Source organism: Platichthys flesus, chromosome 15, assembly GCF_949316205.1.
Source record: "Platichthys flesus chromosome 15, fPlaFle2.1, whole genome shotgun sequence".
Taxonomy (NCBI): Eukaryota; Metazoa; Chordata; class Actinopteri; order Pleuronectiformes; family Pleuronectidae; genus Platichthys; species Platichthys flesus.
Genome location: NC_084959.1, coordinates 18,657,330 through 18,674,727, shown reverse-complemented (window position 1 = coordinate 18,674,727; position 17,398 = coordinate 18,657,330). Strand labels below are relative to the sequence as shown.

Below are 17,398 nucleotides of genomic sequence, written 5' to 3'. Positions count from 1 at the left end.
CAACACAACAGCTAATGAAATATGCCCTTTGGAAATAGATATTGTGCCCTGAGGTGCGAGGGGGGGTATTTCACATTTGATTCGAGGCATTGAGGAGAGTGGTCAAACATTGACATAAAAAAATCTTATGAAATTGTCAAAGGCAGACAAATTAAAAGAATTACTGCATTCCAGCAAAAACAAAGACGACTGTCATAAGATCACTGTGTAAGCAAGAATGATACTAAATTGAGCCTTTGTTGGAATGGATTCAAAACATCATTAAGTAGTGGAGGAGATGGACATTTTAAAGGAGATTTCCTATTTGCTTGCCATGAATTTTGTGATACGATTTTTCCCGTATCGCCCAGCCCTAGCCATACTAGCATGCCGGAAATTGAACATCACATGAACAGCCATTTAACTGTGCATGCACACAACCCACAGAAATTGTTACAGGTATTATTAAAAAATGTAGAATTTTACTGCTCAACAGCAACAAGCAAAGACAACAATGACAGCAACTGTTTGTTATCCACAATGCATTGAATACTGGTAGTCAAGGCTGCTGCCATTTGTTTTCTCTGGAGAAGGGTCACATGGTAGGAGCGTGGCTATTAGGGGAAAGATGCCATTGTGAGTGACAAGACTCAATCAGGAAACAAACATGGCTGCTCGTGTTATTCTTTCCCAATTTCTGTGTCTGCCCATCCAGACCAAAACACAACTCTGGTCCTTGCAAACTAAAACAGGGCCAGCAGCATTTTCAAAACCCGGTTTTATGGGCTCAATAAGCACAGGTGTAGAAAGCAAAAACTATGTGAACATAACCTAGGAGCTTAGGTAAGTACTATGTAGCAATAACCTTCACATAAAGATGTCATTCCTAATTTCTTTGCCAAAAAGAGTCAGCGGGCCAGAGTAGGAGAAAGAAGCAATTTAGTGTATCTTTCACTTGACCAGGGTGCCCCTGGTCAGGTGACCTCACCAGCTTAAAGGGAAAGGACAATGAAGAGAGTATAGGATTTGCATAAGAATACATGCCCACAGTCAACTGCGAGGTGGGAGGAAGCAAGCCATTAAATTCAGCAATGGCATTCTCTTGTTGGAAATAATTCCTGTGCATGGTCAGGGGAAGATTAGAATTGGTTTTCTCCTTGTGTAACGAGCAAGGCGGGTTTCCAACAGCACAGAAAAGGCGCTTGGTGGTTTGTTACCCTTACATTTCTTCAATGGTGATTAAGTGTCAGACGTTAAAAGATCCCTCAAGTTTTCCACCCTTCACGACTCTCATCTCTCAAGCTCACTCCTTCTCCTCTCATCTCCCTGGAGTGAAGGGATTACTGGCACGCTGGTATACAGAAATGGCACTTGCTCAAAATTAAAAGACTTTCACAGGCCGCTAATCTAATGAGGATGGCAGAGGGTGTGTGTGTGTGTGTGTGTGTGTGTGTGTGTGTGTGTGTGTGTGTGAGAAAGCACAATTTCCCTCACTGAAATGAAAGGAAAAGAGCGGATTTTCATGTTTACCACCAACATTGCACTAGAGTTAAGCTGTAACCACAATAAGAAATAGTAAGCTTTTTAGAATTCTCAAGACAGGCTGGGACCAAAGGCAAAACATGACACCAATGTAATGTGGGAAGAGAGCGGTGGTGAAAATACTGTTGGGCTGGTCCTGGCCCAGTCTGCTCTGCCATTGCTACTGGTAGTGTGTTGGCCGGCTGTCAATCATCCTACTTCCGGGACAGACTAACACTACCAAAGATCTTCAATCAAGGTGCCCAGGACACAGAAAACTAAATATTTTCTTTCTTATAAGCATTCACTTGGCCTCTGGTTCCCAGCGGAAATCTATGAATTCGGTAGGACGGTAAATTCATGTCACTAAATGTCTCTATGAAAGCATAGACACAGGTCTAAAGACACAGGTCAGAGATTCTTACATTCTTTCATCCCTGCTTGTGTTATCAGGTCTCAGGACACACAATCCTGAAGAGACTGATCAACAGCTGCAGATGCAGGTAGGGGGGGAAAGGAGGACAGAAGGGGGCCCTCCAGCGACTTTAGATCCATCTAGAAAGGCTGCCCTGCTCATTCACTGCCAGAGTCCCAGAGCAGTTACAAAAAGGAGGGGAACCTAAAGAAGAAGGAAGCAGCAGCTTCCAAAATAGGAAAAATGGAGCACCGTCCATCTGGGAAGCAGGGAGTCAGGGTGCAAAACACTTGAGGAACATGGGGAGTGTGAAACATCTCATCAGGTGTTCAGGATAAACATCTGTGCTGTCCATTGGGACAGAGAGGAAGAGACGAACCGCACCATGGTTTTTATTACACAACATCTGAAACAGGACCTTCCAAGAGTCTTGCAAAAAAAAAACATCCATTGTTTTCCATATAATGATACTAATTTCTGATCGCTCGCCACGAGCCAAAAAACTACCACATTGAATGATGGACAATTTCCAAATTCAGGTCTTAGATCGGAACAGAAAAATGGGATTGAATGCCCAGAGTAGCGCCAGCAAGGAAAGAAGTAACAGGTGAGATTGACAGAAAACACAGACATGGAGCTGTTTGCATATATGAATATTGTTTAGGTATTCATTTGTGGCAATGTTCTATAAATAATACAATCCATACAGTATTTTTGACAAGTAATTTACGAAAGCCCCCGTCAACTACCACCACAAAGCCTGCGTAAGAACACAGCAGAGACTGTAAGAATTTCCAAACATAGATTCTCCATGCCACCCTGTTCTACTTGGAATGTAGCTCACTCCATTAGAGGGCCTGAGCCAGACGCTTCAGGTTATTACCAGGACCCGTTAGGCCTGAATGAGCTGCCCATTGTAGCCTTCAGCTCCCATTTTGAGTCCACTTCAGGCACAATATCCCCATAATGAAGGGGGGTCACAGACAGGCTGTGCTTGGCTCAGACTCCAAAGTTCAATCTACATGGCAGAGAGCATGAATAAAGATGGCCTTTTCCCATCCTCCATCACTTATATCACTGTTACTGAAGAGGGAAAACAAGAAAGTGGGGGGTGGATGCATTGGCCTTATTTCAGCTTGGCTGCTCAGGCATGCTGTGTTTTTCGCTCAAGTTATGATCGCACTGAATTCAGTTTCCATTACCCTTTTCCTTTCTGTTTCAACCGACGTGTGGCTGTGGACTACCTGGAAAAAATAAAATGCCAGGTGCTGATTTGGTGTAGTGCAACAGTCACTTATATATGATAATCTTCTATCAGACACCCCATCCAATAATAAGACTCAGTGTTTGCAGGGAGAGGGAGTTTCTCTTCAGGTGTTGGCATTATCAGCCCTACTCAGTCAGAAAAGGGTACAAGGGGGTAAGGTATCAGATAACACAGATTTTAAGATTTCCTTGAGTTTCTCAGTTGAAACTTTAATCTGTGTCATTTCTCATTCTACAACCAACAACTTATCTTGACAAAGAAATCTATGCACCGGCCACATGATCCACTATCTATAACTGCCATCATTGTTTTAGCTATATAACCTTGAGTGAATCAAACAAAAGGTACATCGGTGGGGGAAGTAAAAATCACATTCTCGGAGTGGTGACACAGAGAAATAGAATCTCTTTCTCTCGCTCTCTCATCATTTCATTTTTCAAAAACACTACAACAACCATCTTGCCTGCAGAGTAAATGAACTGCTCCTGAAGTGGTACACCAACTCTGTGTCTGAGAGCATTTGTTCTTATCCCTGGCACGCTGAATGTTGTTCTGAAGCTGACCTCTGACCTTTATGTGCTGAGGGAGTAGCATTCAGACAATGTACCTGCACAGCTTGTAAAATAAAATCTTTTTAAAACCAGATGCCCCTTATGAGCATGTCAAAGGTCGCTCACCTGCAAGCTCATGGTGGATGAGGTCTGCAAAGTTAGGGTCGTCCCCCCACCAGAAAAGCCAAATCTCCCTCCGACCCGGCCGTTGACTCCGCCGCCATACACTTAACACGTCGGCCTTCAGGCAGCGGCTGAAGCTGCATAGGATGGGATCCTCCTCTGTCACCGGGAAGAGGATGGGTGCAGAGGTGGGACCCTGCCACACAAACCTCTTCCATTTGATCCCCGTCAAGTCCGCCTGGAAGACAAGGGAAAGGGGAGAGAGTGTTAAGTGTGCAGAGCTGCTGCTTAAGGACTCACTCAGCATCTCGACGTAAACATCCTGAGCAGAGTGTGGAGTAGGTATTAAAACAACATTCTCTACGCTCTGCAACAAAATATTGAAATAACTGTTTGTTTCTGGAAAGTACTGTGTACTTATGCTCCGGGTGGTTCCGATATCACTCTGAACAACATGTTCGATAAACAATATGAAAAAGGGTAATGCCCGTGAATGTAGTTTCACCACCTTAATCCTCATCGTTGGCAAGTGCTCTGGGGATGTGTGTACTATGCCTTTCTGTAAACACTGTGTGGCTTTTAAAGAGAGAACAAATCACATAGGAAAAAGACTCACAGGCAGTAAATCACTGGCAGGGTTATTAAGTGTTAAAGCATTACATTGCACTGCTAGCTACCACAAGTGCTTATCAGCTGCACACCAACAAACTGCCCATGTGTAGCTAAACAAATGCATGAATGCAAACAAACTGGAACAAAATAACAAATAGAGAATTCCCAAACATGTACATCCCCGTTTCCGCTGGCAACCTGGATCCCTGTTGGCATCCAAAAGTCTGAGCCTACATTAAATATCTAATATTTGTAAGTAGACCCAGAAATGCATAGAGCATACATAGACAAGATCCTGCACTATGTTTAGTAGGGCTTGGCAATATTGCCAAAAAATAAGTCAATATCAATAATCGTCAAAAAATTTGTTTTTTTTAAGTTGAAGAAAGGATTTTTCCTCCTTTGTGAAGGTTGTGGTTTTAAACTACGAAAATAACAAACAAGAGATACACAGCAAAGGCTTTGAAAATCTGAGGTAGATCATTGGTTTGTTATATGTTCTCACTGTGCTTGCACAAAAAATAAGCATTAACATATCGACTTGCTATTGATGCAAATTATAATCCAATGATTGTTTAAATTCTTCATCAGTATTCAAATTTAAGCAAATTTTGAGAACTGGCCCATTTAACTTCTTTGTTCAAAAGGTAAGATTTCCTCGAACTGTATCCCTTCCATTGAATCACAAGTTCAGATGACTAGTACAGTTGATTTGATCTATTCATCGGAGGCTTGTTCAAGCAACTCAACTTGCAGCCAGTGTTCACCAATTATAAATAAAGCCGTGCCTCAAGATTCCAGCAGATCATTGCTCAGCAAGCAGCAGTGATGCTGGGAAATGGCATCTGAACTAAGTGAAAGTGCCAGGAGGCAAATTGTTTTTCAAAGCGTTAAATAATGGCGCGACTAAAGGTTCATCAGGAGGAAGTGCATGGAACGCTAAAAACACTTTGCAGATCAGTCGCATCCGAGGCACAATCAGATCCAGAAGAATAAAGGTGACCACACCATCACAAGATCAATACGTCAAGCGTTATTCCCGGTTGGATAGAAAAGTAACAGATAGATAATTTGATAGAATGAAGGAACACAGCGCTTAAGAAGAACGACATGAAGACCAAGAAGTCCTGATTGTCATGGACATCCCTCATCAGTCACATGACCTCAGGCCCTTTAAAGATTCAAGGACTGAGAGAGCCAAGCACTCTGACATCCCAGGAATCTCTAGAGCATTATCATGTTCAAGTCCAAGAGGAGTAAAAGATGGACACACCTCTCCATATCCCACTGTTTTAGTGCCCCTGAGCAAGGCCCCTTCCTCCCCTCTAACACCTGCTCCCGGGCGCTTTTCAATAGCTGCCCACTGCTCCGTGTGGTCCCTGCCCTTGTCTGTGTTATGTTCCGTGTTCACCTACGGATGGGTTAAAAGCAGAGGGTAAATTTCTCATTGCATTTACCATGATTGTGTGTGCAAGACTGATGCAGGAAAATAAAGGAATCTTAATCCTAATTTTAAAATAATGCTGGAATAAGACGGGCACTCAGCAAACTTGTTGACATTGTGCCATGAGTGTGTTTATGCGATCGCATGTTGTCAGAAAAGAACACATAATAATATCAAGTTAGTATTTTGAATGATAATTGGAGAAAATTTTAAATAATATTATTTTGTTAGTATTCAATAAAAAACATATGGAAAATAAAACTTTTCCTCAGGATATTTCCAGTAATCTGTGTGATCTGCTATTTTTCCTGTGGTTTAGATCAATTTAATTCAGGCTGATATGCCAAGTTATACAGGTCTCTGTATATTCAATCATTTTAATCCATTACAAATCAGGGGATGTCTTAACTCAAGTGCAGATGCGCTGAGCCTGAACAAGTGATAACTGATAGTTGTGGAAAAGCAGTGGTCTTTCGCCTGGCTAGGGATAAGCTGGGAGATTTGTAGAGTTATTTGTGGTGGTGGTGGTGGTGGTGAGGCTTGGGGCTGGGCTGGGGATTGTCAAAACAGAGCATTGTGCAGCGTCAGCAGAAGTAGAGCTAGATCACAACAACAAGTTAGCAAACCATAAGACACTGTGGCCTCATACTGATCAACAAATCATAAAAAACCTGAGGTTAAAAATAGTTTTGACTACATTCATGGCACCTGTGCATGTCCAGGCAATACATCAGCAGAATACAGGCTCACCAGTTAGGCTACAAGTGTAGCCATATGCCTCATCAATAAACAGAAAGCACATGTTTAATTTGTTTTCGAACAGGCACTTCAGTTAAAAGTGCCTGGCAAGCACACAAAAAGCCCAAGGATGGTTTATAGTGTCAGCATAAATGAACACAGAAGCTTGTCAGGACGCATGATCAAAACATCATGGTATCTGGTGAACAATCTGGCTCCTTATTCAAAAGCTGCAACACATGCTGAGTACAAATTCTGAGGTGAAACAAACAGAGCTGGCTCGGCCTGTGTGTAATGACAGAGTGTGTAATGCAGCAGCGAGGCTTCTCCTTCCTGCTGGAGTGTGAGAAGCGGCACATTACACCTGCATCTCACTCGGAAACATCTGTGCACACAATGCAAAGGGAGGGCTGGGACAACGGTTAACTGTGAAACCAGATCATAAGCCGTGCAGATAGGCAATTAGCAAAGGAACACCCCCCATCGTCTCACTGACCATTCATGGCCAAGTCCCCAGCGGTACTGTGTGATTCACTGTATAAAAGGTTTAGTTCATAAGTGCCCTACAGACTTTATTATCAGCCCCTGCTCCTCCTAGATATTGGTTTAACACTTTTAGACAGGATTATGTGCTGCACACAGACAGCCGGGCATCCAGCTGCTGTCAGGGGACTGATACTTGAATTCAAATAAGAGTTTCAGAAACTCATTTCTTTCTATTTACCCAAGACTATCCAAAAGGCTGTGCATTGTCTGAAAATCCATTACGAGTTCATGTTATAGGTCAACTTTTAAAAAGGAACACTAAATACAAAAGGAGATATGTACATAGCCATTGCTCTGACAGGCCTGATCTAATACAATAGCCAACAAAAAAGGGAAACAGTGGCAACACAATCTCTTGAACTTTTCACTGCTGAGGTACAGTGCATTAACTTTATCTGCATTAACACTAAAGTCAATAAGTTCAAATATATGAAAAGGTTTTTAAAATTACATTACAAATAAACAAATACAGAGAGTTTTTATTCCTCAATATTTCCTACTGTATTTTCATCTATTTCAAAGTTACAGGGAATAAAAGATTACAAGTGTAGTGCAAACTGCTCTACAACCTAATAACATTCGAGTACAGCCATTTACAATTAATGAAAAAAACTACGCCGTTAATTGAAGACAATTATTATCAACCAACTGTGAATTATTTAATAATAAAAAATATCTGCTAGTTACAGACTCTCACCAGACATTTGTGGTTTCAAGTGATATATTAAAAGGCACAGATCATCAAACAACCGTCACATGTGGTGTAAACAGTTAAATATTCTAATTCACAGTCAGCATGGAATCAGCTGACTTTTAAATGGGATGCAGAGAAAACACTGACTGATCTACAATTGCTGCAGTGCAACTGAACACGCAGGGAAAAGTGAACCGACGGCATCCTGTGACCACTAAAGCTTTGTTTTGAAGTTGAGCTTCAGTAGCACGTGCAACATAAATATGGACTGATGCAGCTGCTGTGCTGTTACTGTACGAATTAAATGGAACACCCTGCAAAACAAGCAATGGCAGAAGTCTTCATCTTAGATTACAGTTCTTTCCTTTTTAACGGTTACAAACAAGATGTTTCCATATATGGTGCAGTTTCATTGCAACCAGGCAAGTGAAAATATTAATCTAATTTAGAACATGTCATTTAAAATAAACATTCACTACAGAAACTGTGGGTTTAAGTCTAACCAAATGATGTGGGTTATTATCCCTGTTATAAATTCCTCATTAATGGGACATTTATATATATGACCTCTTCGTCCTTAATATCAAACTTTATCATGAAGAAAAAACTATAGATAGATGCACAATAATTACAACTTAATCTTTAATTCCATCCCGGCAAAAGTAGTTAAATAGCATCTAAAACCAGATGCAAGGAGGCACCCTTTCCCCACACACACACACACACGTGTGGAACATGGATTAACATCTAACCACAGCTCAATGGGAAGATATTGTGAAATACATAAAAGAACAGTCTCAAACTCTGTTATGTACAGTATAAATCATTCAACCATGAAAATCATGTGGGTTTGAAAAAAAATGAATAAGACAAGTTCAGACATGCGGATCACTGGCGGAGGTTTGTTCACTTCAGCTCATTTCATAGTTTAGTCAGGCTGAAGAGAGGTATTAGGTTGGGTATATTTTTATTTTTGCATTTATGCCAGAGAAACAGATAATCTACCTAAATTCTGTCCTTCCCTCTTCCTGACAGCCATTCAACCGATCAACTTTAAACGCGGCTGGTGGATGGCTGAGGGCCCAGGGAAGTGCAGCGTTGGCTGTGACGTTTTTTTTTTCTTTTTCGGATGAGCAGTTCTTAAGAGACTCAAAAATAGAAACATTAAATTACAGTCGGTGACTAGGTCAGTGCTTGAGTGAGCATCCGCATAACCTACGTCATCGATTACGAAAGGACTCAGGCTGCAGTTACAAAACTAAAATCATCTAAAATGTGGGAGTATTTGAGAAAGACCCAAGTTCTGAAAGTTGGCAGTGGCTTATCACAGCCGTAGAACAGCTAAGCACGGTCACTTGGAGCAAAAGCATCACGGAGCGCTTCAGTTATGACACAGCGACAGGCCGACAGCACTGGTTTGTTTACTTTGTATTCTCGCCAAAGCAAGATATATTATTATTCTTAACAGGCAGAACAAGTGATGTATTCACCTCTGCTGTAATGGTAATGTAGCATAACACAATGCGCTGTCTACCTTATATTTTCTGTTTCCTGGAATGTTTGAGTGAGAAACTGGCTTTAAGTTACTTTTCTTCACGTCAGTAAATCTCTTCAAACCTCATTTCCTTGCTGAAACAAAAATACATTTGCAGGTGATTTTCTTAAGTGCTTTTCACTCCAGTCATTAAATAAATCCGTGTCGCACCTATTTTAGGTTTTAAGACACGTTCTTAAATCAAACTGATTCTGCAGTTCCGTGAAACAGCTGACACAGTGAATATATTAATCTTCACTCACTTGAACAGTTTATTATGTACACTGGGATGATGTTGTTCATATTATTTTTATTGACTGTTAAAGAGCATGTTAATATATTTGAATGGCCATTTCCAAGTTTTTAATTTCTGGTGCTGTTGAATTGTGGTGGGTTATACTGAGGGGTCTTCCTTAAATGTTATCCACCATAATTCATATGAATGGGATTGGAAAGATATTAGGAACACCTCTTACTAAAACCTAGTAGCACATATTAAAGCCATGTCTCTCAAACAGATTCGATGAGGATCTAAATGAAGACGGTGTTGAATTTGTGGTCCATCATTTTTAGATCTGATATCTGAACGATATATTATAACACTTAATATCATAGCACAACACAAGAGCTGCAGTAATGGACATGAGGATATAAAATGGTTTCACAGAAAGCTGTTAAAGTATAAATCATAATTTATGCAATACGTTATGTTGACAATCCACTGAGTGGAGAAGAATGTTGAGAGTATTTCAACTAAATCACTTCCAGTGAGAAACTCTGCTTCATACCGTGAGGAAGTAGAGGTAAGGCTGACATTGAAATTTGATAAAGTTCAGGTGACTGTAACCTGACTTTTGGTGGAGTTGGTCTAACACTGAATAGATTTCGACCACGTTGCTGGTGGGAAAGGTTTTTAAACTGAGGGTCTGCAGCAGCTCTGGAGCTGAGTTGTTTAAAACCTGCTGAGCTTATATTGGAGAAACAGAAGAAAATGTGCGAGGTCACTTTGAACGAAACCAGTCTGTTTCCACAAGACTTCAACCAGAATCTGTGTTGTTCACACTGAAAGTGGGCCAAGTACATGTTCTGCTGATTCATAATAGATAAATAAAATCGAATGCTCCTTTGAAATAATAACAAACTGATGTGGTCAAGAATAATTGAGCACTGTTGAGTGGCAGCATTCTGGGTTTGAAAAGAAAAAGAAATATAGTAAATGGTTTTGTATTTATATAGCGCTTTTCTAGTCTTGATGACGACTTAAAGCGCTTTACAGTACAGTTGTAAATTCACCCATTCACAAACACATTCACACAGTGCATCTACTTACAGCACTTTGTTGTTCTATGAGGGGAAACTCGCGGTTCAGCATATTGCCCAAGGTCACTTCGGCATGCAGATGGGGAAGACTGGGTATTGAACTGCCGACCTTCAGGTTAGAGGACGACCGTTCTACCCCTCAGCCACAGCCGCTCATTGTATACATTTTTAGACAGATTAGATTTACAGTTGACCAACCATACAGTGCATTTTGTAACATATGAAAATATAGAACTACACTTACTAATGTGGAGTTAAATGTTACTTTTTTAGATGTTTTTAAAAGGCTTTTAAAGGGACCACTTATTCGACATGCAATGTATATTGTTGCATAGAAGAGCAATGGGTTATATAATTTAGGATTCAAAAGTGTTTTACAAGTTACAAATTACAAAAAAAACGACTTGTCATATTTATCTTAAATGATATTTTGCAATAATGCATTGACTATTTATGACCACAACTTTGAGCTGAATCTTATCCAAGCTTCACACAAGAATATTTACATCTCTAGGTACAAACTCGAAGCCTGAGGAGGTAGAATTTAAAACTCCCACTATCAAAAGATTAGAAACATCAGTACTTCGCTCCCCATCCACTCTAAATGATCCTTCTGCAGTGTGTCTGTCCTTTCAAAATAAGGGGTCTGTTTGCAAAAATAGGGTGGATTTCCTTTTTAACTCAGTGTCACACATGCACATGCCTTAAACACTGCTGTAAATCTGCTCAGTCTTTCCTCCTTTCTGTGTAGCGACTGCTCAGGTATCCGGGCAACTGCTTATAAAATGTCCTGGCAGAACGAGCGATGTGGGTCATGAGGAGTTTTATCTTCCATACACCAAAGCCTAAACTCACAGTGCTGCTGCTGTGGAAGGGAATCTAAGGCCAAAGACACTAGATATGGCCAAAGAAGCTGTCCTAAGGTGATACGTACTTGGGAGGTTACAACCCCTGATTTTGCCTGCTGCTCACCTTCCCTTGGGCCACTTTGGGCTCTGGGTCTCAGTAGGGAACACAGTGTTCGAACAGCTGCCATCCTGCTTTTCAAGATATGAGACAAGCAACAGGTGATGCGGCTCAAATCATGTCGCAGATGCTTCCACTCGAAAGAGTCCCTGTCACTTTTCCAATATGCCACCGATCAATTTCATTTGACCTGGTTTATACATAGTTCCTGTTAATTTACTGCATGCCCCATTCAATGCTACCACCAAACAGGAGGGCTTTTTATAAAAGGTTTGAACCGACTCCAACAATGAAATGCATGCCAGGCTAAACTACAATTTTCATAACAAGTCAGCTCCATAAGTGCATAATAATATAGGAATACATAAACTAAACTTACATGCCAAGTAGACTCCAAGAGGCTCTCTTTAGAATACAAAAAAACAAACATGCAACAAGTAGTATCGTTCTCCAGAGAAAACCATCCGCTGAAAAACGAAGCTGGGAAAACGTGCCACTATGTGTTCACATTCTTTCACCATAAAACCACAAAGTGGAGTCTGTTCAGAGAGTGAGTCATAACAGCAGTGGTGTTATGCTTAGTCTCACTGTGCAGGAAAATGTCAGCCAGACAGGCACAGTACCACAACGACCAGCCTCCACCTCGCCTGTCCACTGTAGCCAGCGCTGACTTCAAGTGCTGTCGTAAACATTGTAATTACCAGTGCAGCACACACAATCGACCCAAAAGTGTAGTGCTGAAAGAGTGGGGGATTTTCTGCAATGAGATGTTGCCTTTAGGGGGCGGACAGCTAGGAAGCTGTGTCAATTTGTGATGAAGGCCGTGTAGTATTTCAGTATATTGTTATTATACAGGCATCTATGTCAATATCGCAATTGATGAATTTCTACTCCCGAATCTTCATTTAATTTTTTCACATAGATGCAACAACGGATCTATCTACTGCATATAAACTTTGAGATATTTTACTTCCACCGCTCCACAAATCTAGTCAGTGTCACTCACTTTAATAATAATAAAACAAATCTACTTTGCCTAAAATGTTTACCTCTCAGCACATAATAAATCATATTAACAACTTCCCACTGGGGCAAGATGTTAAAAGGAGCACATTAAGGGAGTATTACCCTCCTCGGCTAAACCTTCAAGTGAAACTGTAGTTAAGCCTGCTGACAAGCCAATTAACTGTGACAACAAACACATTCAGACCATGTTCTTGATTATCCAGCCAGAGGAGGGACTGCTTCCCCCCTTACATCTGCTGCAGTGGCAAAGACAAACTGGGGATGATGATCGCCGTGACATTTATCTCAAATTGGATTTTGAAAAAAGTACCCGTGAACTTCCATGTGGTTGGATGCACCACCCCAACTATTAAGGGTGATGACAGCCACCCACAACTGACAGCAGGCTTTGATGAAAAGGATATTTACAGTCTGGCAGTCGAACAAGGAAATGAGGGAGACGCCTCCATCCGATGCACACTGCGGCTCGATGGTAAACAGAAAGTGAAGTTGAGATTTGTAGCTACCTCGACGGTGGGAGTGCACAGGAATGCGTGCATACCACCGATTTTTAGAATTCAACCCGGTGCCTGTGCCTCGGGTCCGGGGAGATCAACAAGGCAACGGCATGTAAACAAATACGGTTCCCTCAAGCGATCTCTGTACATGCCTGGTGCTAGACAATAGCTGTCAGAAAGGAAACCCAAGCGGGGGACTAGTGCAAGTGAGACACTGACGTCAGTCCACGCTGGAGTTAAGTTGTCAGTGTCCCTCAAAATAAGACCTTATAGCAAATGCACCATGGTTTCCCACTGTCAGTGGTAAAACGTGCGTGTTCGATTTAAAGCACAGCACTTGATGAAACATAGGGGGAATGCAGTGAGGAGGAGATGGGAAGTTACTAACAAACACTGTGTGGAAGAGCCAGAAAGTGACACAACAACAACAACTAACTCCCTGGGACAGCACGGGTCCAGGCTTCGGGACGTGTGATGCACAACACGTATTCCAGCGTGTTAACAGGAGATATTGTTGCTGTAACGTGAGAGACAAGTGGAGCTTTAACGAGCGAGCGGCGCGAGCCTCGAGTGTTTGAGTCCGGGGAAAAGTGGGAAATGTGTCAGAAGCGAGATTTTTTTTAAATGACAACTCGGCGACAAAGTGCTCCCGAGGAGGGCTCGTGTTCCCGCTGTGGGAAACCTTGTCCTGAGAAGATGTGAGCTCGACAGGGCCGTAAAGCCTAGCTAAGCCGCTATCAACTGATGCCCGTGCGGCTAACGTTAGCTTAGCCCCCGTTCAGCTAGTTAAAAATGGCTGCTTTGCTTTAGTTTTAAATCTCTTACCAGACAGAATAGATTGGAATGGCAATCCTCCAAGCTGGCCCCGTTCGGTACAAAACAAGAACTCATCCTTCTTCACTGCGAGGTCCAACTCTCCATTGTGTCGCGTCCCGGGAAATGAAGAACAATCGGGCGGATTCTGGTGTGTGTGTGTTTTTTTTCGGAGGTGTGCAGGCTCAAATCAGCGACAGATATTTTTTGTGGAACATTTGGCTGGAGGAGAGTTAATTCAACAACCTCCCCGACTGCAGTTCCCCCCGCGCCGCCGGAGCCCAGAGCGGATAAAAGACTCCGTGTGGCCCTCACGTCGACATCTCCAGCAGCACACAGTGGGAACTCGTGCAGGGAAGCGACAAATGTCCATAAAACAAAAAGAAAAGGAGAGCAAAGAAGCAACTCCCCCCCTCCCACCCTCCCCCTTAGCCCTGGAACGGTCTCTGCTTAAAAAAAAAAGCCGTCCTGTCTCACTCGTCCATCGCTAAATCCTCCATGAACAAGAAACGCATCCCGTGGAAACCCCTCGAAATCCGGCATCGGCCTAGATCAGAGCGATCGATCCGATCATTTTTCTCAGCCTCGGTTCCTGTTGGTTTCCATTTGAATTCATGGATTCCTTTCTTTAATGGCGGCCACAGGGACAACTCTGCCTTCCACAGCCTATTGGCTCGTTCGTGGTCAAAGCTTCGTGAAGCTAGCAGAAGACAGACAGGCACACGTCAGACTGCGGGCGGCGTTTCCGGCGAAGTAAAAGTGCTGCAATGTCTCCTTCATCATCACAATTAACACAGTGGATGCAGATTCAGGAAAAACAAGTTTGGCATTCGAATTCGATAACACAAAGATATATTTGCCCTTTTTCTTCAACTAACATGCATCTTACTTAGGCACTGCAACGATTTAATTGTGGCACGCGTTTTATTTTGACAGTCCCGCTAACCACCATCGTCTCTGACCTCTGCCAACTTGCCGGTGTCGTGGTCATGAGGGCTGTAATAACACAGGACTGATAGGTATTGCCGCTAGGCCGTGCGCAAGTGGCGCTACTGAGCAACAGATTTTGTTACTAATGATCAGCCCCTCTAAAGTTGCTCACTTTCACAGTGCACCACCTAGCGCACGAGACGTTGCACTTGCACAGATGAAAACGTGCGGCCCGAGATGCACCGGTGCGCCCTGTGTTTTGTTTTTTATGTCAATGGAATACATTCATATCACCTCTATCACCCCTCTCCAGCAGAGCGCGGCTTCACATAGAGAAGGCTTCTAAAATCAAATATTTATCAAGAGCACAAGTGCAAGAATAAATCATGTATGTCACTGAGGAGAACAGAGGACAGACTGGGAGCATGAATGGATGAATAAATAAAATCAAAACAACTTAAATGATGACTAAACAAAGGTCGAACAGCACAACTAAGGACATGTAAGTAAGGATCTCAGATCATCACACTGACCTGTTGCCCTGTCACATGTCCGGGGGACTTGAGATTACATACATATGTGCAGCAGTGCAAATAATATCAAACTAAGATGTAACCGTTGGCTCCTATATTTAATAAAAAAGTTAGGATTTGTTTATAGAGGCAGGTGATATAAAAAACAAATTTCAGTTTAACCTGTTGCATAAAAGTTATCCATATTCAAACCGAACTCATACTACTTTATGTAACAGAACTTCCCCAGTAGTGAACTTACCCTGTGCTTCTTCTTCTAACACTGAGCATCTAGGTCGTGCAGTGGAAAGTTCCTCTTGTGGCGTGAAACTGACCAACGGCAGGCGGGTCATTTTATGTATAACCAAATTATTAAATTGTTTTTAATTGTCAATTGTTGTCAATGAAGGCCGTGGGGTACTTTGGACTCTGAGTGCCAAAGGGGCAGGTGCTTGAGCAGCAAAAGGCCCGACTCCCTCTGCTCAGGCCAGTTGTGCAGCTCTAACTGACCCGTAACTGTTTGACTTCACTTTGCAGGATTTGTGAGCTTCACAAAAGTGCTTCGATTAAAGCTGCACAACATGACAGAAATAAGCCAAACAGAATAATCTTTTCTGATTCCATTCCTTTGGTTGGAATGTAAATAGGCATCAGTGTCCAGCTGAATCTACATTACCACTGAACATTCTTGTGAATATTCATGTGAATACTGCAGTTGTTACAGTCAGTTCGACTGGAGTCGATGTTTGAGGATAATTTCAACAGTCTATCAAATCCTCTCACTGTGAAGAAATTATAACAAATCGTACACACAATATCAACACCAACAAAACAAATTCTCTCTCTGATCAAATGATCTGTTTTGTAGGTAATTTCAAAGCTGGAGCACCATATATTTATAAAATATTGATGAGTTGTTTTTTGTAATTGTTATTGCATTGCCTGGTAATAATAATATTATCAAGACCATGTAAACTGTCTTTAGTGGTTTGTTTTTTTCTTTTTAGAACTGATGGCACCTGTTCATGCAGCGAGCCTGTCATTTCTTCGGTTATTCTAATGAGTAATTAATAATTAAAACTCTAAACACTGCTTTTGCTACTCTATATAATCCTGGCTCTACAAGATTTCTCTGTTATTCTAACCGGTCACTCTTATGAAGTCATTGTTGCCTTGTGTTTAAAAATAAATAAATATAAACTGTAACTATGTAGTGGCGTTCTCATTAATCAGAATAATTCAACAGTCAGTGTCAGTTCTTTTCTCCCATTTGCAATATTTAAAGAGCTTTGGAAAAGCCGTCCATAAAGGTGGTGATGACAGGAGGACCCCAGGGCCAGACAACAGCTGGCTGCTCCTGAAACGCTGATGGAGTCATGAAGGTGTGGTAGCCTGAAGAGTATCAACACTGTACCAAACAGCAACATGTGAGGTGATCACTTTGCTCCAGTGATTGGCTGGGAAGATTTCACCTAACTGAACTTTCAGAAGATGAAAACTGTGAACAGTAAAGAGACAGTGTGTGTTCATACATCATCTAAGACAAACACCATGACACTAGACATACAAAGCTTCTAACATGTCTCAGCATTGTTCCTGTTTGTGCACGGCTTGAACAAACAGTTTCACTTGATGTCTAGACGGCTCCCAAGCTAAAGTAGCGTCTGTCCCTCACATCAAACAACAGAAATATTCCAGATCTACGCGATATGATCTGGCGTAGATAGATCAATTGTGCAAGCACGTAAAACCCAATATTAACACAATGTAAAACACGAGTTGTGTGCTTGTTTGTGCAGCCTCTGAGGAGCCTGCACAATCAACTTAGTGTCTTCCATCCTATCCTCAAGGACCGAGCAGCTTTCTCAACCTTAAATCTCCCCATAGGAATGAATAATAATCTCACTTTC

General features: G+C 41.9%; 1 protein-coding gene across 1 annotated transcript in view; it reads right to left on the bottom strand.

Moving 5' to 3' along the window:
- med13a (mediator complex subunit 13a) overlaps nt 1-14,453 on the bottom strand; it is a 77,167-nt gene extending 62,714 nt beyond the window's left edge. The window contains exons 1-2 of the mRNA XM_062406001.1: nt 14,059-14,453; nt 3,860-4,094 (exon numbers count right to left, since the gene is read on the bottom strand). Coding sequence (XP_062261985.1) covers nt 3,860-4,094; nt 14,059-14,124 — 301 coding nt within the window. The 5' untranslated portion in view covers nt 14,125-14,453. The remainder of the gene's footprint in view (nt 1-3,859; nt 4,095-14,058) is intronic.
- Between the last annotated feature and the right edge of the window lie 2,945 nt (nt 14,454-17,398).